This window comes from Leptinotarsa decemlineata, unplaced genomic scaffold (assembly GCF_025532065.1).
Source record: "Leptinotarsa decemlineata unplaced genomic scaffold, Ldec_3_MD MMD2_tig00000008_RagTag_RagTag, whole genome shotgun sequence".
Classification (NCBI taxonomy): domain Eukaryota; kingdom Metazoa; phylum Arthropoda; class Insecta; order Coleoptera; family Chrysomelidae; genus Leptinotarsa; species Leptinotarsa decemlineata.
The window spans coordinates 387,550-408,678 of NW_027412537.1; the positions used below are offsets into that span (position 1 = coordinate 387,550).

At 34.6% G+C, this 21,129-nt stretch overlaps 2 protein-coding genes across 3 annotated transcripts in view; both read right to left on the reverse strand.

Annotated features, from left to right (window-relative positions):
* LOC111503323 (diuretic hormone receptor) overlaps positions 1-21,129 on the reverse strand; it is a 192,565-nt gene that overhangs the window by 20,622 nt on the left and 150,814 nt on the right. For both annotated transcript variants that reach the window (XM_074170818.1, XM_074170819.1), the window contains exon 8: positions 18,446-18,733. In XM_074170818.1, coding sequence (XP_074026919.1) covers positions 18,446-18,733 — 288 coding nt within the window. The remainder of the gene's footprint in view (positions 1-18,445; positions 18,734-21,129) is intronic.
* Positions 9,151-10,260, reverse strand: LOC141480747 (uncharacterized). Its single transcript, XM_074171160.1, has one exon. It carries the CDS (start codon positions 10,258-10,260, stop codon positions 9,151-9,153), a length of 1,110 nt encoding a protein of 369 aa, XP_074027261.1.

The window sequence follows — 21,129 nt, forward strand, 5'->3', positions numbered from 1 at the left end:
AATCAAATATGAACAACACAAGTGGCACATCTGTGGTGATCCGAAAGTCATTGCTATACTCCTAGGAATGCAATTAGGGTTCACCAAGTACTGTTGTTTTTTGTGTCTGTGGGACAGTCGGGATAGAAAATCTCACTATAAAAAAATGAACTGGCCTACACGAGACCTAAACCCGAATGAGAAAAATGTAGTTTACGAGCCTCTTGTAGATCCTAAGGATGTTCTCCTTCCCCCATTACATATTAAGTTGGGACTAATGAAAAACTTTGTGAAGGCCATGGACCAGGAAGGACAAGCTTTTAAGTACTTGAGAGCAAAGTTTCCCAGGTTGAGTGATGCTAAAGTCAAGGAAGGCATCTTTATTGGGCCTCAAATCCGTGAAATCGTAAATGATCCTGCTTTTGACATGATTTTAACAGGAAATGAAAAAAGAGCCTGGGAAGCCTTTAAGGGGGTTGTACATGGGTTTTTAGGTAACAAAAGAGATGATAACTTCACAGCATTGGTTAAAGAGCTTCTTCAAGCTTACCACCAACTTGGATGCAACATGTCCTTAAAAATTCATTTTCTTCACTCTCATCTTAATTTCTTCCCACAAAACTGTGGAGCTGTGAGTGACGAACATGGAGAAAGATTCCATCAAGACATTGCCTTAATGGAACAGAGATATCAGGGCCGTTGGAATGAAGCAATGCTTGCAGACTAGTGCTGGTCTGTGTGTAGGGATGCTCCAGAAGTGTTTTATAAAAGACAAGCTAAACGACAGCGATCTTACAATGAATCGGATGGACTGATTTGAAATTTGGTGGTACAAACTTCTTTTATTTGTCAAAACACTAAGAATAATGTTTTTTTTTATTAATTTTGTACTCAAAATATTCTAAAAGAAACATAACAATATTGTTTTATGTACTTTCACTTTTCACGTATAGTATAACTACTCTTTAAGATTAAGTACTGTGTATCTCAAAAACCAGAGCCAATAAAAATTTTTCATTGTTATTTTTGTTTTTATCACCCCAAAATTAGTAGAAATTGACTAATTTAGTGTAGGAAACATTCAAAAAATATTTTTTGTTGTGTTGTGTTATGACCCTTTCAAGCAAATCTGGGGTGCCGGTGACGTCATTCAACAATTCTTGAGCGATGATCAGGCGACGGCAAAATTCAGCAATTTAGAAACAAACTTCGTTGCCACACGCTTCATGCTCAAAACTTCAAAAAAAATTGCAATGCATGAGCAATGATAGTGATTCGACGATTCTCCAATTTTATCCACAATTTCATCGGCTGTTGATGTGCTGGGGCATCCAGAGCGCGCGTCGCCATTAACATCTTCCCGACCTTTCGTGAAAAGCTAGTACCACTTGTGAACATTTCTCTGACTCATAGTACAATCATCATATGCCACTGTTACCATTTCAACTGTTTGTGAGGATGAAATTTATTTTTTTTTAAATCGCAATTGGAACGAAACAGCGGTCTCTGCCTTACATTGTACCGGATACCTTAAAGAAGTAGAAGAGAGTGGGAAGAAGTGCGGAAGGAGCCAAATCATCTAAAAATAGTGCATCATCAAACTAGCTATTATCCAAAAATATACAAATAATCGAATCGATGTGAAGTAAGTTGATTGATTTGAATTTTCTTTGGCATTTTGAATTTTTTTTTGAACTGAGTTATATTCTACACATAATGGCATCAATAGGTCTTTCAAATGAAAAAAAATTCCGATGATATCTCACACAAACTTTGTTTCATTTAAATTCAAAGATAGAAAGCTCCCAACACAAAAACCCAATAATAGTCATAAATTCAGACCTTTTTATGGTGAATTCAACCTAGCGTACGAAACGTTCTCTATGGATATAAAAAAATAAGAATGAACAACCTCTCTCAATTTTATTGATGAACATAAATAATGCGTATTACTGGAGTTTTTTCTCAACACCAAATCGTTATTTTTACACCTCGACACTTTTTTCGATCACCAAGTGATCATCTTCAAGAGGAAGATAAAACCAGAAACTTCTCAAAACTAAAGCTATTTATGCTATTCACGTACATCATACAGGTAGGTAATCAGTAATACCACCCATACAAGTGTACCATCCTGAATTAATTTTACAATTGGCCTTTCTATTATTTTACAATATGTCCTTATGTATGTTTAAATGTTACAGCTATATATAGAACAATTTTCAGCTATATAAAGTTAGTTTCACAATAATGCTTATCTAAATATATTTACAATGTATCTTTTTGTAGTAATCAGTAAACCCAACAATAGTATTTCAACAAGCTATATAGTATGCTATTTGGTATTGGTCCGTTATCGTTATCCATAATATTATCATGTTTACTCATTTCTACACTCTCATAGGCATCTAATTGCCTGTTGTTGTTAACTTGTCTAACTAATCTTAAAGAACTGAAGTCTATGGAATGGTTTTGTTGCAAAATATGATGGGCGACTACTGATTTTTCAGGTCTTCCATATTTTAAGTGTGCTATGTGTTCCTTATATCTCACTTTGATAAATCTTTTTGTCTGTCCATAATATTTTGCATCGCAGTCCTTACATTCAATTTCGTAAATTCTTGACTTTGTCTTTTGGACTTCCCAAAAGACTCTGCAGTGTATGACTTGTTTCATAAACCACCTGCATACCTAGTTCCTTGAAAATCTTTCCAAAGTTCTTCGTATATTGGTGGTATGGAACTAAGATGTATTTATCTTGGTTTTGGTCCTTTCTGAAAGTCGAGATTTCGTTCATTCTTAACCTAAACTTCTTTTTCCTAATTATGTCATCTACAATACCCCTTGGGAAAAACGTTAGTGGCTGCTATTTCCTGTATTGTGCGTTTTTCTTTTGTGAACCTATCATGTGTAAGAGGGAAAGTCAAAAGACGATGCACCAAAAAATTCAACCCAGCACGTTTGTGCTGTCCACAGTGATGTGAACTGTCAGGAATATACCTGTACGTGCTTGTTTCTTTTCTAAATATATCGTATTCTAACCCTCCATCTTTGCTTCTCATTACCAAAACATCAAGAAATGGTAGTTGTCCCTCATTTTCTAATTCATACGTGAATTTTATTGATGGACATCTATTATTTAAAAAGGAAACAAAGTCTTCGATATTCGAATTTTTGGTATCGAATACCGCGAAAATATCATCCACATACCTTAGCCAAATTCTAGGAAAGTACTTTGACTTTTCTTCAGTTTCCATTTCGAATCTGCTCATGAACAGGTCAGCCAGGTAGGGGGACAAGGGATTTCCCATGGCCGTTCCTTCCTGTTGTTCATAAAAGCAACCTTCTACCTGGAAACGATTTTGTTTCATACACAAATTGGTAAGAGGAACGAATTCATCGATTTCGTTGTTATTGAAATTATTTTTCTCTAGTAATTCCCTGAGGTATTGCAAGGTCTGTGGAATTGGGACGCTAGGAAATAAGGAACTAACATCAAAATAAACCAAAATCTCACCTTCTTGCAGAACCATGTTTTTTGTATGTTGTATGAACTTTAAAGAGTTTTTTATACTAAAACCTGGTTCCGCAATAGACAAGGTTTCAAACCTTGTTTGTTTCATACCTTGTTCCATACCACCAATATACGAAGAACTTTGGAAAGATTTTCAAGGAACTAGGTATGAAGGTGGTTTTTAAAACACAACATACACTGCAGAGCCTTTTGGGAAGTCCAAAAGACAAAGTCGAGAATTCGGAAAAGTCTGGAATTTACGAAATTGAATGTAAGGACTGCGATGCAAAATATTATGGTCAGACAAAAAGATCTATCAAAGAGAGATATAAGGAACACATAGCACACTTAAAATATGGAAGACCTGAAAAATCAGCAGTCGCCCATCATATTTTGCAACAAAACCATTCCATAGACTTCAGTTCTTTAAGATTAGTTAGACAAGTTAACAACAACAGGCAACTAGATGCCTATGAGAGTGTAGAAATGAGTAAACATAATAATATTATGAATAACGATAACGGACCAATACCAAATAGCATACTATATAGCTTGTTGAAATAATATTGTTGGGTTTACTGATTACTACAAAAAGACACATTGTAAATATATTTAGATAGGCAATATTGTGAAACTAACTTTATATAGCTGAAAAATGTTCTATATATAGCTGTAACATTCAAACATACATAAGAAAGGCCAATTGTAAAATTAATTTAAGGTGGTTCACTTGTATGGGTGGTATAATTGATTACCTTCCTGTATGATGTACCTGAATAGCATAAATTGCTTTAGTTTTGAGAAGTTTCTAGTTTTACCTTCCTCTTGAAGATGATCACTTGGTGATCGAAACACGTGTCGAGGTGTAAAAATAACGATTTGGTGTTGGGAAAAAACTCCAGTAATATTCATTACTACGCCAAAGGTTTCAAACAGTACCTACATCATAAATAAATAATGCGTGCACAATGATACATTACCAAACCCCATGGAACCTTTATTCTGAATGGAATCGATCTGGTGCTACCCTCAATACATTGTTCGTATTTCCTCACAAAGAAAACATATTTCAAAGAACAGGTATGTGCAGAATGTGAAAACTTCAGAATGTGATGCATTCTGAAGTTTACAAAGTTCTGTGCTCTCCGTCAAAGAGTATCACCTCTGTTCTACTTTGCTGAAATCTTCTTGAATTGATTTTATATTGCAAAAGATAATAATTTTCACATGGCCTGTATACTTATGAGCCAATGCCAAATATTCACTTCGACCGTTTTGACCGTGTCGATTATTCTGTATCGTAATCTAACGATGCTACGAAACAATATCGCATGCAGAAGACGCTACGCGATATGGACAAACCTTTCTCCTCATTTAACGTAAAGCGGCCTATACACCTTGATATATGCGATGCCTGAATCGACTCGTTTCATGAAACTTGTTGAGTGCAGAAGCGCCTTTTCAAATTGAAACCTGTTGTTGCGCTGAATCGACTCGATGTTTCATGGTATGAATGTTTCAGCTACAAAGTTCTTATTGACATTTGGAAATTTTTTCTTGCATTTTTTTATGTGTTTGGTTTCTTATGTTCCTGTCTGAATATTCTTTAACCTTTGTATTCCAAACACATGAAATTGTCGATCATTACACATCACGGAATTACACACAAATAACCAACAAACGAACATCTACAATGAGGTGGTTTTGAGAAACGCGGCGAAAATGAGATTGCAGACTCTACATCGCTGCAAGTCGCAACTGATGCAAAATACGTGATTCGGTAGATACTTACACACACTGCTACTTACGTCATGAAACATAAGGCTGCAGACACGAAAATTGCGACGGCCGAGCGATGACTAGGCGACGAAACGGCGGAACGGCGGCGATGCATACAACAACATGAGAAATGAGAAATGAAACTTTCTTTGTTGTTTACCACTTTTATTCGTTAGTTTCGTCACTGCAGTTTCGTCCTATATGGTCTTTTTGAACTCTTTCTCAAAATCTGCTCTATGGAACAGTCCAAATGTTCAACTTAGCTCCTAATGAAGGCTAGAAAATTCTCCAAAATTACTTCTTCCATAATTTATTGAATGAACATCATCTCTAGGTAATAATAACTCCGTTCTCATTAGTAGACTTGGCTCTAATAGTTCTCTTCGACGTAAACTTGTGTTACGATGACGAGACATGTTGCTCACAACCCCACTACAGCACAACTGACCGACCGAAGCCTGCACGTCGTCTTGATTTCAAACAGGTTGGAGTCTAGCTCCCTTACCCTTTGGACTGATGTTTGCCAGAAGGACAAAACCGACCGCCGAAGTTTCGTGCCGAAGCAAGATACTTCCCTTCATCGCCTCGCGCTGCGCCGCCTGGTGGTTGCCACCGCTCGGCCGTCGCGATTTTCGTGCCCTCAGCATGCATGCATCGTAGGCCGTAGATATGTGGGCCGCTCATCAGTTATTTGATGCGACGCCTGAAAATCTACAAATGGTGGCTCGGTTCGTATCCGTAACTACGATGACACGTGGTGTAGTACATCGTCTCCACTAACTCAGTTATGTAATGGGTCATTTGTTACTTATAATGAACGGAGATGGTTGTTAGTTCTTCGATACTCATATTGACTGTCATAATAAGATAGACATCCAAATATGTTAACCCGATTTTAATAACTTTTGGTTCATGTGCTCAATGTGAATTTCAGCTACACTGTAGCTAACTTTAGAAGTAGGTTCAATAGTGTGTTGTCGAGCCACGATTTATGATAAAAACACATATATATGTGTCTTCTTGTTTTGTCGGTCAATGTAGTTTTTTTGAAACTATGCTTAGAGAATAGAAGTATTCAATTCCGGGTTTTGGTATGGTTATCTTGAATAATATTTATATGGAATGTTCAGAAAAATTTGTCATTGGAAATTATAGAAACGATTCAAGTGTATGATACAGAGCCAACATTGAACCAACAGAAATTAAACAGAATAGTCATTTTGATTTTCTTGATGTGGTGTTATTGAATTCGTTCGATCGTATTCATGTAAGTGACTACTGAAAGGAAACAAACTCTTTAAACAATTATGTGAGCATACATTATAGAGATAGTGAAGTGAATTGAGAACATCATATTCCACATGAGATGAAGGGTTTGGAGATTATCCACATAAAAAGTAGGTCATAACCGACATTGGGGTTGTATTGATGAAATATTTCATGCAGTATTGCATTCAAAATATTTGTTCATATCATTTCTGACAATTCTTTTCGAAAGAAGTAATGAATTCTCTCAACTAAATGAAAAAAAACTGTTTGGAGGTCAATAGAAGAATTGATGAAGAACGTCCATTGATGATATATGTGTTCATTCTGCAATACAATCGATGAATTGAAGTATACAATAACCACATCATACAGACAAACAACAATTCGAAAACTAATACAAAATACTTCAAACCATCATTATATTTCTGCGAGGTCATTCTGATGTAGATGAAACGATGGATGACATTGTAATCGATTACAGATTCAAAACTATATTATTAACATATGAGATCAATTTCTTTTTCACTACTCAATGTAGATACTGACTTTGACTCAAATATTGAAGCAAGTTGTAACGAATTATTGAAGAACCTCATTTCTCAACTCGCTTTCCTTGACACTGGAAATATAAAATTGAGATATTCAATGCTCAAAGAGAAGAATTCATGAAATTCCAATGACATTCAGATTATTTCATTTGAACTAACTAATTTGGATGTTCCAATTATCTGCCGATCCATGTTACACTTCAGTTGTGATTTAATCCACAATAAAACTGTTATCCTGGTCACGAAAACTCCAAAAATGGCTCCTGAGTAGGCAACTGATGCAGAATGTGGTTTCCAGAGAAATGATTAAAATTTATAATGGATCTGCTTGAAATGAATATATTAATGGGTTGATTGAAGCAAAAAGGTCCTGACCAAATTCTGCGCCCTACCTTTGCTTTGCCTTCTCTTGACAAAGTTTGAGTATTGTAGCATGTGAGATGCTTCCTTGATGTGATTCAACACTCATGAAGATCAAAGGGAAATGCAAGGTACCTCAGAATAAGTTATACATTGTATAAAGAGGTTCCACAGGATTATGTTCTTGGTTCCGCTCTGTTTTCCATTCACTTTGACATTCAATTTTTGCTAAAATATGATTTTCTGTCTCAAACGACGATACCAGCGTCATCTGTTTCAGAAATTCAATCAGTACTTCATTCATTCGAATTATTGTGACGGAAATAATGAACGTGTTCACTACAAATGAATGTCTTCTAAATGTGTGTCAGTGAATCACACCTTCAAAATTCTCAAATACCTTAGAATTTTCAGGGCCCATCTGATTATCTGTCAAATTGAAGAAAAAATTGAATAGAGCTATGATCAGCATATCGAAATGAACACAAACAAGAAAGTGGTGAAATGGTGTTTTATGCTTTCTACGATTTGGCTTCGAGCTGTGGAGTACTTATGTCAGTTCAAATTATTGTCTATACTTTGAGAAGTCATTCTGATATCATCAGCCAAATCATAAAATATCGACTTTGTATAACTCGTACATATACAAAGTTTCACGTTTTATTCACAGGAATAAGGGATCTGTATCACATCCAGCGAAAAAACATTCGAATACAACAATGAATCTGTCAATAACCCTTTAGATAATACCGAAACCATCTTTGATTATATCATTTTCAAAAGCAGTAAATATAATGAAAGAAGAAAAATCCAGTACTGACGCATAAAAATTCGAAAAAATCTTACAAAAAAATATGTTATCACAACATACATTTTCCATTTACAAAGCCACCTTTGAAAAAAAAAGAAATTTTGAAGTTTCACGTATAGAAAACTCACTAACATGTTCATTCAAATTCAATGAAAATGGAAATTGGAAAACGTGTGTTTTGCAATTGAACTCTTTATTTGCTCTTGATATTGTTATCTATATTCAGACGAATGTAAAACTAGCTAATCAGAAACATTATATTGGTGATATATTAAAACAATCAGAAGTGCTTCTGAATGAACATCGATTACATCAAAAATGGAAAATTTGTTCATGATTATATGGCAACTATCGACTGAAATGAAATAAAACGAGGTTAATCATTTGTTGCTCCATATTGCGCTACCAAAAATCCAAATATTGAGAGGTTTTGACTCAAAAATGTCTGGGAACCTCTAACTTGACAAATCGGGGTACTTTTCTCTAATGTATTTTTGAAGTGGACGTCAGTGCGAAAGATGAACAGTGTGAAAGAAGAACTGAAGAAAAATTCAAGAAATATCTGGTGGGGCTACCACTATAAGAGTAATCTCCTATGAAATATGAGCAATTACATTCTCAGAAAATGACGGTTGGATTGATGATGGAATGTCTAACTTTAAAACCATTAAAAAACTGAATACTCTCAGACACTGATTTGGAATTCCATTCTCGGTGCAGTTCAATCAGGTTCTTAAGTGTAGATTGAGGCAATTCGTGATTTCCACAATAGAATGTGATAATTATTGCTAAAATCCTTTACTTCTATTGGAAATTATCAAACGTGTTATACACCCTTCATATGAGAACATAACTACATGTCAAAATTTAAGGCATGAATTTTTGAATGCCTAGGAAAATATGATGCGCCACCAGAGCAATTCCATACAGAAAACTACAACTGACAAAACTGTTCCAACTATCAGAATATATATGGCGATTTGAATGCCCGATAAATCAAGTCCTTTAAATTCGAAATCATGTCGATATTCCATTTCTACACGATCAACCAGATTATATTGATAATCATCATTCAACCATTTGCTCATCCATCCACCTTCCTTGAGTTTCTGAAGTATAGCGTTGATTTTAGGAATGAATGGTGAATTTTTCCGTAACAAATACCCGTATAAATGTGTTACTGGGCACTGCTTGACCATGTGAAAAACTGGATTGCCTTCAGAATCTTTGATTGTTTTCTCAAACATCTCTGCATTTCTCTTCGATAACAAGGCTGCTATATTCGTTGAAGAAGCAGTACGATATAACGAGGGAATGTCAGCATCGGAACTGTCAATAATTCTCTCTTTCAGTTTGCTATATATCACTGAGTCTATTCCATCGAAAATGTTCACTAAACTTGTAGAAATTTGGTATCCACTATGGATAAACTCCTCCAAAGTATCGATTTCTTTGTAGTACTGAACAATATTGAGAGATTTTATGTAGTTCCCTTGAAAAATGCTGACAGTAATAATGTTCAAATATAGACAAACAGACAAAATGAATTTTGAACGAATTTTAACTTTGACCGGTATCGAAAATGCTATAGCAAAAATCTCCAAATGAGCTTTTGTATAATCAATATCTTTTTCGACCATTCGTTCACGTATACTCCAGGAGATAGCACAGATCACGTAAGTTATCAATATGCATAGCCAAACTTCCCACTTGAAGCATCCCAGAATTGCCAACCATCTGGGTTTAGAACCGGCTTTATGTACAACAATACATAGATCTTCAATGAAAGATGGTAGTGTGTGCTGATAATCAGCACTTCCAAGATCCTCAATGAACCTATGATTTCCTCCCATATCCACCTCACCACGTACTATTTTTCCTAAACTTCCCGTAGCAGACCCATTTGCTAAAACACTACCAAAATAAACTCCTTTATCTTCGTCGAATTCTAAGGTGAAATTCATGTATTCTGAGAGAGTCCTCAAAACATTGTAATCCATTCCACGAATGTTCTTGCCATCAAATTTCATAGAAGGACTTCTTTCGAACACTGATACTTTGAAAGGTTTTTTGTGCAAATCTTCCAGAATATTTGCTTTGGGAAAATTGTTTTTGCCAACTCGTACGCGACCCCATTGATTACCAACTCTTTTGAATGGTCTGTAGATGTACGTAAAATAGGGTCGGCATGAACAAGGAGCATTAACGATTGCATTCAGAATGGTATATTTTTTCCACAGGTATTCCACAAGTTCAGCTGAAGCCATTGATATTTGGCAAGTTTCTGGACCTGAATACAGAAATATTAAAATATAAAGTGGATTCGGATGCATGCTTGCATTTTGGTATAAAAATTGGTGGAAAACATATTCATTCTTTGCCACAAAAATCTGTAAATCGAAATCTGATGAGAAAGACGTGACACTATTTTTTTTTGCCACAGAATATTTTCCAGTATAATAAATATTCACTGTGGAAATTGATGATGGTGTTATCTCTAATGGTCTTAACAGGTTGTGCTTGATAACAATAGTATGGTTTCCTATATTTCGTATCAAATGTTTTGCGAAATCGTCAACCTCTTCATCATATTTTTCCATGGTGAGCAATCTCAAGGTGAGAGTTTTCGAAAATTTGAAATACTCAGAATATTTCGCCCAAATATTGTTGTTCGAGTAACATGTTGCATTTTTAGTTGAATCTGTTGTGTATACCGCAATCAATAGAATAAGAACCACCAACATCTTCACATACTGCTCTAACAAGGTTGGACTAATTTCTATTCCCCTCAAATAAATCCATGCACATCAAATTGTTTATTCAACCACAACTCGTTTCTCAATTATGCTGTCACTGAAAATGTTACTGAAACAGTACAGAATGAATTACAGTCTTTAATGACGGGACACTTAGAATATTCTAATAATTTATGGAACGAAGATAAACATGATATTTCATTGATCTTTTTGACGTAGTGTTCAAAATATCACGGCAAAGAAAGCAAAGCATTTGTTCGAATGAGTTGAATGTTGTCTTCATTTCAATATGTTGAGTGTTTACAATTCATACACGAGTACGAGTACAGTCTGTAGTGCAAGAGAAAGACTCAACTTATATACTTCTTTGATATAACGCCATACCAAAAGCATGTTTTTCTACTGAATTCAAATAGGATTATTGAAATTTGGTCACATGTCATTCAGAGATCTCTTGTTTTCAAACCTCAGATAAATTCATGCAATGATATACATTTTTGAATGTATGCCACTTCAACTGAGATGAACAGCTCATAATACACAGCTCTATCAGAGTTTGCATTCAACTTCATGGAACGTTAATGTAATTACCTAAGGAACTTACAAACTATCATTTCGGAAACATAGGCAGTACATGAAAGACAGCAAGAGGAAGTTGTAGAAAACAGAATCAGGCTGTGGTCCAACGGAACTAACAGTACCAAACGTTACGTCTGTTATTGAGGCAAATATTTTCAATGGTATGTGCGTTTAACACGAGTTATATCTCGAAGTCTCTGTAACGAGCGTTCGGCTAGCAATTACGTTGTGCTTCCAGCAGTCTGGGGTTCGTAGAAGCACCAGTAACGTTGAACTAGTTTTATAACTCTGACTAATTGAACTTCACACAAATAAAAGTTATTCAGACCTCACTATGTGCTTTATTCAAATAGAAAGCTGGTCACAAACTAATTGTGTACAATAACAATTCATGTGCTTATATAGACACACTATGACATTGGTAAAGGTAAAAAGATAATTTACGGGAAAAGTTCTTACTATGCAAGATAATTCCCGGGTAGAATTCATAATCATCAAAAGATAAGTCTTGGTTAAAATGCTTATGATATGTTATAGGCTGTAAACATCAAACAATGGTTGTAAACAATTAAGAGATAAAGTTCGGCAAGAATGCAATGTCAGCAATTACCGGTTGTTATCTATAAAGAAACAGGTTAGTCCAGGGTTGGCTCGGGAATAATGTAACTTAGCTACATATTCACTCGTTTTCATACTCTCAGAGAGTAGTGGGGGTGATGGTGAGAAAAACAGTGGAGCCGAAGGTAGGGATGATGCTCACTCTTAATCAGTTTGCACTTTCGGTGGAACTTCTCCCAAACTTCTCCCAAACTCCAAAACTGCAATACTCTTTTTGACGTGCGTTTCATCAACCAAGTTTGCATTTCTTGGAGATAAAATTCACTGGAGAAAGTGCTTGTTTTGAAGAAGATCTCTTAACCAAAATCATAGATATGCAGCTGGTTTCTTTCTTTGCAACCAACTGCTTTCTATCCCTACATATTGGATACAATTTGGAATAGCCCGAAACAACTGTCTATGGTATATTTACTTCTGAGAGTGACATCCAATGGAATTATCTCTCAGGTGGTGTGTTTCATAAATTGTAGGAACTTTCTCATTCATTTTTCATTTCATAATTGAGCAATTATAATAGTTTGCTGAAATTTCATTCGAAAGAATGAAAAACCTTTAGAGCACACTACAGTTAACCCAAATGTGTTGACGTTTCCAAATACTAAGTTTCAACAAGTTCATCAAGTATTTCATTCGAACAAATTGCAATATTAGTTATCTGTAAAACGTTGCCACTGAGGTTCATTCAAATCCCGAGAACATTAATTTTGATATGAATATGTCATTGTATGAACGGCCTGGAATAAGTGAATTAATTTCAACTGACCCACCATGACATTAATCTATAATATCCTCTCATTTCACGAATGTGAAAATGGAAATGAAATCATATAACATATTTTCAAAGAATGGAATTATAAATAATGTAAAAGTTCAGGATTGAAATCATGAGACTTCTATTGGATGTGATATTAAGCGTTTCAAAAGGTTACAGGTTATATGGAATTTCAATGATGTCAATATTTAACTACCAATCCAGCCAAGAATTATATTCGTGAAGTTAGTGTTATTCCGTAGCAGTGACAGATCATTTTCTATCTTGCGAGGTATATTCGACACATTAAGGAAATAAGAGAGTTAGAGAAGGAGAACTTTTGTTGAATATCTGCCACAATGTCTGATTTCTCAGAAGTACATTTTTCTTTAGAATACAGTTGAATGATTCATATTGTAACTTCAATGCAAGCTCCATGCATTAAACGGAATTACTGTACTTATACTCGAATAGGAAATACGGAGTGAATTCAACAAATATATTAGGGCGATAACTGAGTTAGACTTGAGAAAAGTACGAAATATTCATTTTCATCGTTTCAACTTGTGTTTTTTCTTGATTGATCAGTTTCCTTCCCATGGTGATTTTTTTGCCTAGCTTGATTGAAACAAATACGTTCAGTATAAGATTAGAAGAAATGCATGTGGATTTGTATGCTCTCTCTCAACTCACCTCACTGGAGCAACACAGAACCTAGTGGGTCGTCAGTTTTCTGCGGATGTACCTCATTCCCAGAGTTATTACGTAACGCCTACGACCAAAGATTACACCAACTAGAAAGCGGCGAATGCTTTGTCGGAACCTTTGATGTAGGTTGTACAAAATATTCAGAGGAAATACGTCATAGCATTGACAGAGATACCAATTGATACACTGAGAAAAATAGCACAGGTAGAGATTCAAATGTGTATACTACGCACCACACTAAGAAAAATAACATTGTTGAATTATATGCTTTTCAGTTATGATACTTTACATATTTTTGATGGACTGAACTGAATTGTTTTCAAACTTTTACTATTGAATTTTGTTGGTGTAACTTTTATTCGAATTCACTAATAATTCATCAGAAAACTCCCATTTTGATACAAAATCTTGATGTTTCTATTTATACGATTGAAGTCTCTGAATTATAACACGAAGTAAATTGATTCATACACAAATATTCCGTCATAACAAATGGACTAATGAACTAGAACTGGTCGTAACAAATAATTAACTTAAAAATTAGATGAAAGTTATTCTCTTAATTCTATATTCAATATGAATTTCTACAAAAGAAATAGGTCATCAATCGAACAAATTGCAATTCTAATTTTTTTGAGGTGAACATATAAAAATTTCCGGAATAAACTAGTCTTCAACTCATAATTGGTACCTCATCACGATTTTCTGAGGAAATAAATATTTCAAATTGAAATTTAAAACATTCACCACTTTCAACATTCGTACACAGATTCCTGGCAGAAAAAATTCGTCTTCAGCTGATATTTTAACAAGTATTGAATGATATCCGGCGAAACTCAAAGTGGTTAAGCCTTTCTTGGCCTAGGTTTCCAGTGTCACTTCGATGACTGAGTCATTTAATATAAATTAATGGTGTATAAACCTCTGAAGAAATTATCCAAACATCAGGAAGAAATTTCAAAAATCGACGACCTCAAACCCAAAAAATAGTGACACTGACTGACGGTTTTCATAGATCGAAAACTCGGGGATCGCAAATTTCATAAAACCAATTTATTCCTGTTAGCAGGTATATGTTGTGGATATTTCATTCAAATTCAGCTGTATTACAATCAATTTCCAGTTTTTCTATGAGTACAAAGTATAATAATCAATGAAACTTTCGGACAAGAAATAGAAAAATCCAACTACTCTGTGGTCATTTCTTGGATTGTAGCCTCCCTGAAGTTCCTATTGGTCAGTTCTTCAACCAAGTAGTCACAAATGTAAAATGCAACCAAAAATACATATTTGCTGAATTATAGTTTCCAATGCGTTTGGTTTCCATAAATAGATATCTATATCTCCTTTCTAGAAGCGAATCTCACAACTATAATCTTTATTCTCGTGTTTCAAAATTTATAATTTGGTTGAACTCTATGTATATGAACGTGAATATGAAGGATACTATTGTGGCATCATTAAGTTACGCTCTCTGGTGCAATATACTTGATGTTTTCGGAAACTCATGGAAAATAATTAGGTTATTGATATCTGCTATACGGATTAATAAATCAACCAATAGTGCATTTAAATCTCATATGAAGTAATTGTATTATTGAATATCACAATTAAAAGTTCAATTCGCCTACATTTTAAACAACAACCCTAAATATAAAATACAAATAGAGTACACATTTTAGTACGATAGACGAGCTGGTTAAAATATAGAAGCCGATGTGGGTTGAAATGCAGATATACACAATAAAAAAATTCATTCTGGATCAGAATGTGAGTGTCAGGTAATGAAATAAAAATATTCGAGAAAGAATCTGACAGATGAAATTGAATAGATACAAAATTGAACAAGTGAGGGTGAGAAATTATTTTTTTTTAAAAGCAGCTAGGAAAAATAAAATCACATCGAGCGGATTTTGTAAACAAACAATTAACTAATACTGAACTACAATTCGAGTATTCGATTTTCATGTTCATTTCAATATATGTACTCACCTCATTCATTTCAAAGTTTTATTGAATCTGATTCGATATTTGTGATACACTGTTTGGAACCTTTGGTGTAATGAGGAATATTAGGTACTGGAGTTTTATCCCTACACTAAACCATTATGTTTAACACCTCGACACGTGTTTCAATCACCAAATGATAATCTTCAAGAGGAATATTGAATCTTTCTCTTGATGATGATCACTTGGTGATCGAAACACATGACGAAGTGTTTAAAATAACGATTTGGTGTTGGGATAAAACTCCAGTAATATTCAATACCGATTTGATATAACTGAAAATTTTGAACCCAAATCCTCAAAGAACTTGATTCAACTTACAAAATTTCGGAAAGAAAAATTAAGGATTTGGATCAACAAGTACACTAGAGATTTTGAAGTTGAGAAATTTGATACCTACAAAAAAATAAGTTGAAAAAAATGCGGTTTTATTGATAATATGATGTAGATAATGTAGGTACTAAAAACTAAAAAATAATTCGGAAGTTCCTAGGTAGTAGTCATCACACCACTCTCCTCAGTAGTCTACGATATTGATCACACAGTGCATTTCTTTAATGTCCCCCCCTTTCATTTTTTGAACGGGTCAACTCAAAAAATTGAAATTAGAGACAGTGGAATTATTGCATGAATATATCATTTTGAAGTGAAACTGACAGATGAAACTTTCAAAATGGCGACTGGGCGCTATCTAGAAAAAAATTAAATGAAAAGGGGGGTTTTGTGATACATTCTTTCGAAGCTCCTGACGAATGCTTCATAACCCTAGAATATAATATCAATATCTTCAACTACTACAAAATAGCGAATTTTAATAATTGCCTGAATACATTGACATTTAACTACATAATATGAGGTAATAAGTTTGAGGTCAGTTCAAGAGATGCTCAAAATGGTTGCCTTGAATTTCTTGATATATGAACAGCCTATCCGATTAATTTTTGGGAAAGAAAGTTTTTGGCTTTCTACTACTCCATCTGATACAAAAAAAGGGATGAGAGAATCTCTCAAAGAAAGGAAGGAAGTAATCAATTTGAAAATAAGTAACTCTATACATGGATGTGTAGATCATGCAAAGAAGTAACTTTCAGACACAAACTGAAAGAAAGTCCTCCTGAAACAGCTACTTTCATATAAACATTGAATTACACGAAAGAAAAAAATTCTTTCGATACAAATACTTCTATATGAATACTGAATTATTCAGAAGATACTTTTCTTCTTTCCGATATTTCACTCCGAACATTTTCGAACACAGTAACGGCCGTATATCCAATATTGAAGCAGGTCCAGTTTCGTTCACCTTTTGCTTCAAATAGCCACATAAGAAAAAGTCCAAAGGTGTCAAATCTGGCAAGTCGGCTGACCATTCTGTAGGACCTCGACGGCCAATCCAACGACCGGGAAAAGTAATATCCAAATAGTTTCGTACTTGTCTGTAGTAATGTGGTGGTGCTCCATCTTGTTGGAATACAATATCCATTCTACTAGTCAAGCCCTATCACTTGTCACCCACACTGGGGTAGTTGTGAAAAAATATGTTATTCGCCAGTTTGAAGCTGCGGCCAATTTGAATTTGCTTTTTTTTAAAAGTGTATTACTATACTATAAGTCAATCCCTGTTATTTGATACCCATATTGAAAAAGTTATGAAAAAATATGTAATCCGCCATCTTGTAGCTGCGGCCTCCTTGAGTTTGCATCTTTTCCAAAGTGTAGTACTATTCTACTAGTCAAACCTTGTCATTTGATTTTTACAGGGGGTTAGTTGTGAAACAATATTTAATCCGCCATTCAGTAGCTGCGGCTATCTTGGATTTATAATGATACAGAGATTATTGTATTGTATTGTCATCAAAACTAAATGTGTGTACCAAATATCAGATCAGTCTGTCAACAGTAAGGGAGTCAAACTTCAATTACTGAATTTGACCAAAACAAACAAACAGGGCAATCTGAATGAAACCGTTAAATATTCAATGATTTTGAAAATCAGACAAGTCTGTGAAAGCAGAATTTTCTAATAGAGAATAGCTTATTATTGACCATATAAATGTATAAAATCCTTGTCGAAACAAATATTTTCTTGGTTGAATTCGAATGTCCAGTATTTTATAGTACCAAAAGAAAAGTGACAATTCCACGACCTTCGTAAGTTCAAATTTGTACTAAAATGAAACAATCGCAAATCATATTGTCGAAGATGGTATCTTGGTCGAGTTCTCCAATTAATAAAAATCTGCAATAACAACATAAAAGAACTCAGAGAAAAAATACAAAAACTTCTGGAATAATGTCTGTTTGGAATGATAGGTTGGTTTATTTGGCTGATGATAACATTATCTTTTATAGTTTTCACAATTCTGATATTAATTTCTCCAAATTCAGGAGCATTTTCGTTATCTGGGCTATCTTTTGATTCTGATGTATCTTCTTCACATTCAGGCTCCATAAATGTTGAAGGAGAATTTTGAACTTCCATTAAGAACAAATTGGGCTGATGGTATTTGTTAACAGCTCCACTCAAAATATACATCTGAATTTGAAATAGAATTCAAACGGATGGAATAGTATTTCATTTGTCTCAGATGAAGTATGAAAAATGTAAAAATGGTTGTAGAGAATTGATTTCATAATAATTTTTGATAATGTTATTGAGTAACTCGATTGTCCCTCGTTCTTGTTCAGCACTTACGTTATTGCATCGAGTTCGAACATGCAATGAAGTTATCTTGATTCTTCGGGGTAACAATTTCCTATACTAACCTGTGTCGACAGTAGCACGGCTCTTGTACACTCGAAAACATTGATAGAAGCCCTATCCGGAGTCGGAGCGTAAATAGTGATGACGTACGTGATCCCCAGAAGAGGCATAAGTACAAGAAGGGCCTTGGCGGCTTTGTGGTATTGTTGAGTTTCCAGAGTATTTGCCGAACGGAGCTTCGTGATAAGGACCCACATAATGCAGACAAGAAATATCAGGTTCAGGAGAAGAACTATTACCGTTGGAGTCTGGTAAATCCAATCGATCGGGTGGCTCTCAAACCAGTGGCACTGAAAAAAAAAAGTAAAGTTGATCAGGAGATGATGTATTATCCATACGATAATTTTTTACTGAGATCATTATAAATTCAATTGAATATCGTAGTTGAAAAAATACAAAATTGTGAATGAGAAATGTCCGTGAAAGTAGTAACAGTCGGAGAAACTTTGTTCTATCGTGCCGTTCTGAACATAAAGTAATCGTGCTCTGAGGTTGCTAGGTTCTATTGAAAAAAATGCTATGCGCCTCATTGGTGACTCAAACATCACAAGCAACATTTATTGCCTGAGACATCGAAATAAGGATGTGGGCTTATTTCTGTTCAACTGACCGAGCCAGTTTGATTCCACCAAGAGGAATATCTGTCCCAAATACAAAAGTGGTATGAGAAGTTTCTGACTTAACAAAGATACAAGACATTTTTCAACTTTTTTTTTATTCGAATTTCAATATAGTTTTCTCTCAACTCTACACACCCCTCCCAGCGATGCTTTCTTCTCTGTTACCCGACCAAATACTACTCGGCATTTTTCTGTGCAAAATATATCTTCACGAAAGTGATTGCATCTCCATTTGACGAAAGTCTAGGTCTTTCTAGAACAATTTTTGGATAAAGGAACGAAAAGAAATCGCTTAGGGTTAGATCTGGAGAGAATGGTGGATGATCAAGAAGTTCAAACCGTAAATCGTGAATTTTTGTCATGGCAACCGTTGAGGTGTGAAACGGTGCGTTATCTTAGTGAAATGGGATTCATTTCATTTTGTATTTGTCTCATTCGACAATAACAATTATCTACCAAGTGAAATTTCAATTCGTGTTTCTGTACGACAAAAATACGTTTTGGAATTATTAAACAAATTTATGAAATTGAGAATAAAATTTATAATTTGAGAATAAAAAGCCTAACCGTTTAGGAGTCGTCAACGATGAAGCTATTTCTACTGCAGTTTTCTTTTACTAAGTTATCTCGAGAATCAGGAACCAGTCATACAAATGTTTCAGGATCCTTCATATGTACAAATTTCATGCATTAAGATTAGACTAGTTCATAAAATGAACGAAGACAATTTCGATTGACGTATCGAGTTTTGTGAAAGTCTCACTGAACGGATCAACTAGCATCAGAATTTCTTGTATGGAATCAGTTTTTCAGATGAATGTACGTTTACTTTTAATGAAGACGTGAATCGGCAAAATTGTCTAAATTGGAGTGATAGGAATCCTCATTTATACCGCCAAGTTCATACACAACTACCTCAAAAACTGAAAGTTTGGGCAGGAATTTCAGGTGATCACCTTATAGGACCTTTTTTATCGATGATCATTTGACTAGTGATAAATATTTGGATATGTTGGAGAATCGAATAATACCGTGCATCAATGGGACGATTGAGGAGGATATAAATTTATTCGAAAACGAAATAGTTTTCCAACAGGATGGTGCATCTCCTCATTATGCAGCTCCAGTATGACAATTTTTGGATGATCATTTTTCTGGTCGCTGGATTGGCAAAAGAGGTCCCTACAGAATAGCCACCAACGTCTCCAAATATCACTCCTGTAGATTTCTTCCTATGGGATCATTTGAAGTCTAAAGTGTATCAGATAGAATCAACAACATTAGAAGATATAAAAGAGAATATCGTGAGGCATTGCAAAGAAATAACTCCCGAGATTCTCAACCGTGTGAGGGCGGCAAGGAAAGCTTGTTTGTACCATTGTATGGAAGTTGGTGAAAATGTTTTTGAACATTTACTATACAAATTTTTTTTCTTGTTACTGTCCAGTCATCAAATTTTCATTCAAGAATCAATGCAAACTCTCTTTTTCTGATTTATTGCTTACATATTTGTCTCTAGATTGAATATGTCAAAATGTGTCCCCTTGTATATTATTGTTGAGGTGTTTTTTCATTTTTCCTGAAAATCATTGTTCCAAAAGTTATTCAGGGTAGCTCGTTTTCAACTCAAATAATTTGTAGCTCCCGGACCATAAGCTTCAGACCATATGTTTTATAATTTGTTGAAATCTGCTCATCATGGAGCATATGATAATGCAAAACAATATAGGGTGATTCATTAAAAAAAATGGTGACATGCTCTGGAGGTGCGATAGGAGAAGTAACATCAGATAATAATAGCCTTTATTGTCCAACAGTTCCCAATTACAGGACAATATTAAAGAAAAACAAAACATAAAATGGTGTTTATGAGTAAATCAATAATAATATCTAGTAGATTAAACAATAATTAAAATAACATATCAAAAATCAACGAAATATCGATATAACAATGCTGTTTAATTTTTCATCACCGAGATGAGTTCATTGATGGAACACGAATGAATGTCAATTCGATTGCCAATTTTATTGAATTCACTACACATTTTATAAACTGGAGATTTCAA

Coding starts and splice junctions, on each gene's coding strand:
- LOC141480747 (XM_074171160.1), bottom strand. CDS start 10,260: ATGGATTACAATGTTTTGAGGACTCTCTCAGAATACATGAATTTCACC.